Genomic DNA, 973 nt, shown 5'->3' with positions numbered 1-973 from the left:
TACCCAATACGGACCACCAAGAAAATAGAATTGGTTCCATAAGTAATGTTTATTATATTTGTGTTTATTATATTCATAAGTATATAGAGCTGGTTTTGGAATTGGACTCTGGCTCAGTCCCTCTCTAATTCCAAGCCTGTTGTTAAGAGAAAAAACCCAGGAACGCTCTCCAGGGTGTGTGCAGGAACCTCTGTGCTCTTCCTCTGCGCCACGCCGACTGCCAGAAACAAGCCATGTCTATTCTGAAGGTCCACGCCCGAGAGATCTTTGACTCCCGTGGGAATCCCACTGTTGAGGTTGATCTCTACACCTCAAAAGGTCTCTTCCGGGCTGCCGTGCCCAGCGGTGCCTCCACTGGCATCTATGAAGCCCTGGAACTCCGTGACAATGATAAGACCCGCTACTTGGGGAAGGGTGTCTCAAAGGCTGTTGAGCACATCAATAAAACTATCGCACCTGCTCTGGTTAGCAAGAAACTGAATGTGGTGGAGCAGGAGAAGATCGACAAGCTGATGATCGAGATGGACGGCACCGAGAATAAATCCAAATTCGGTGCCAATGCCATCCTGGGAGTGTCCCTGGCTGTCTGCAAAGCTGGTGCTGCAGAAAAGGGGGTGCCCCTCTACCGCCACATTGCTGACTTGGCTGGCAACGCTGAAGTCATCCTGCCAGTCCCAGCTTTCAATGTGATCAACGGCGGGTCTCACGCTGGCAACAAGCTGGCCATGCAGGAGTTCAAGATCCTCCCTGTGGGGGCGTCCAGTTTCCGCGAAGCCATGCGCATTGGGGCAGAGGTTTATCACAACCTGAAGAATGTCATCAAGGAGAAATATGGGAAGGATGCCACCAATGTGGGTGACGAGGGCGGGTTTGCGCCTAACATCCTGGAGAACAAAGAAGCTCTGGAGCTGCTGAAGAACGCAATTGGAAAGGCTGGCTACACTGAACAGGTTGTCATCGGCATGGACGTGGC

The 973-nt window shown here is 51.5% G+C and overlaps 1 protein-coding gene across 1 annotated transcript in view; it reads left to right on the top strand.

The window, feature by feature from the left end:
- The first annotated feature begins 218 nt into the window (after window positions 1-218).
- The window catches only part of LOC126487171 (alpha-enolase-like), a 24,810-nt gene continuing 24,055 nt past the window's right edge, over window positions 219-973 (top strand). Inside the window, exon 1 of the mRNA XM_050119844.1 lies at window positions 219-968. Coding sequence (XP_049975801.1) covers window positions 234-968 — 735 coding nt within the window. The 5' untranslated portion in view covers window positions 219-233. The remainder of the gene's footprint in view (window positions 969-973) is intronic.

This window comes from Alexandromys fortis, unplaced genomic scaffold (genome assembly GCF_014885135.2).
Source record: "Alexandromys fortis isolate MF-2015 unplaced genomic scaffold, M_Fortis_MF-2015_v1.1 scaffold_132, whole genome shotgun sequence".
In the NCBI taxonomy this organism is placed as follows: domain Eukaryota; kingdom Metazoa; phylum Chordata; class Mammalia; order Rodentia; family Cricetidae; genus Alexandromys; species Alexandromys fortis.
This window is presented reverse-complemented; position numbering and strand designations above follow the sequence as displayed.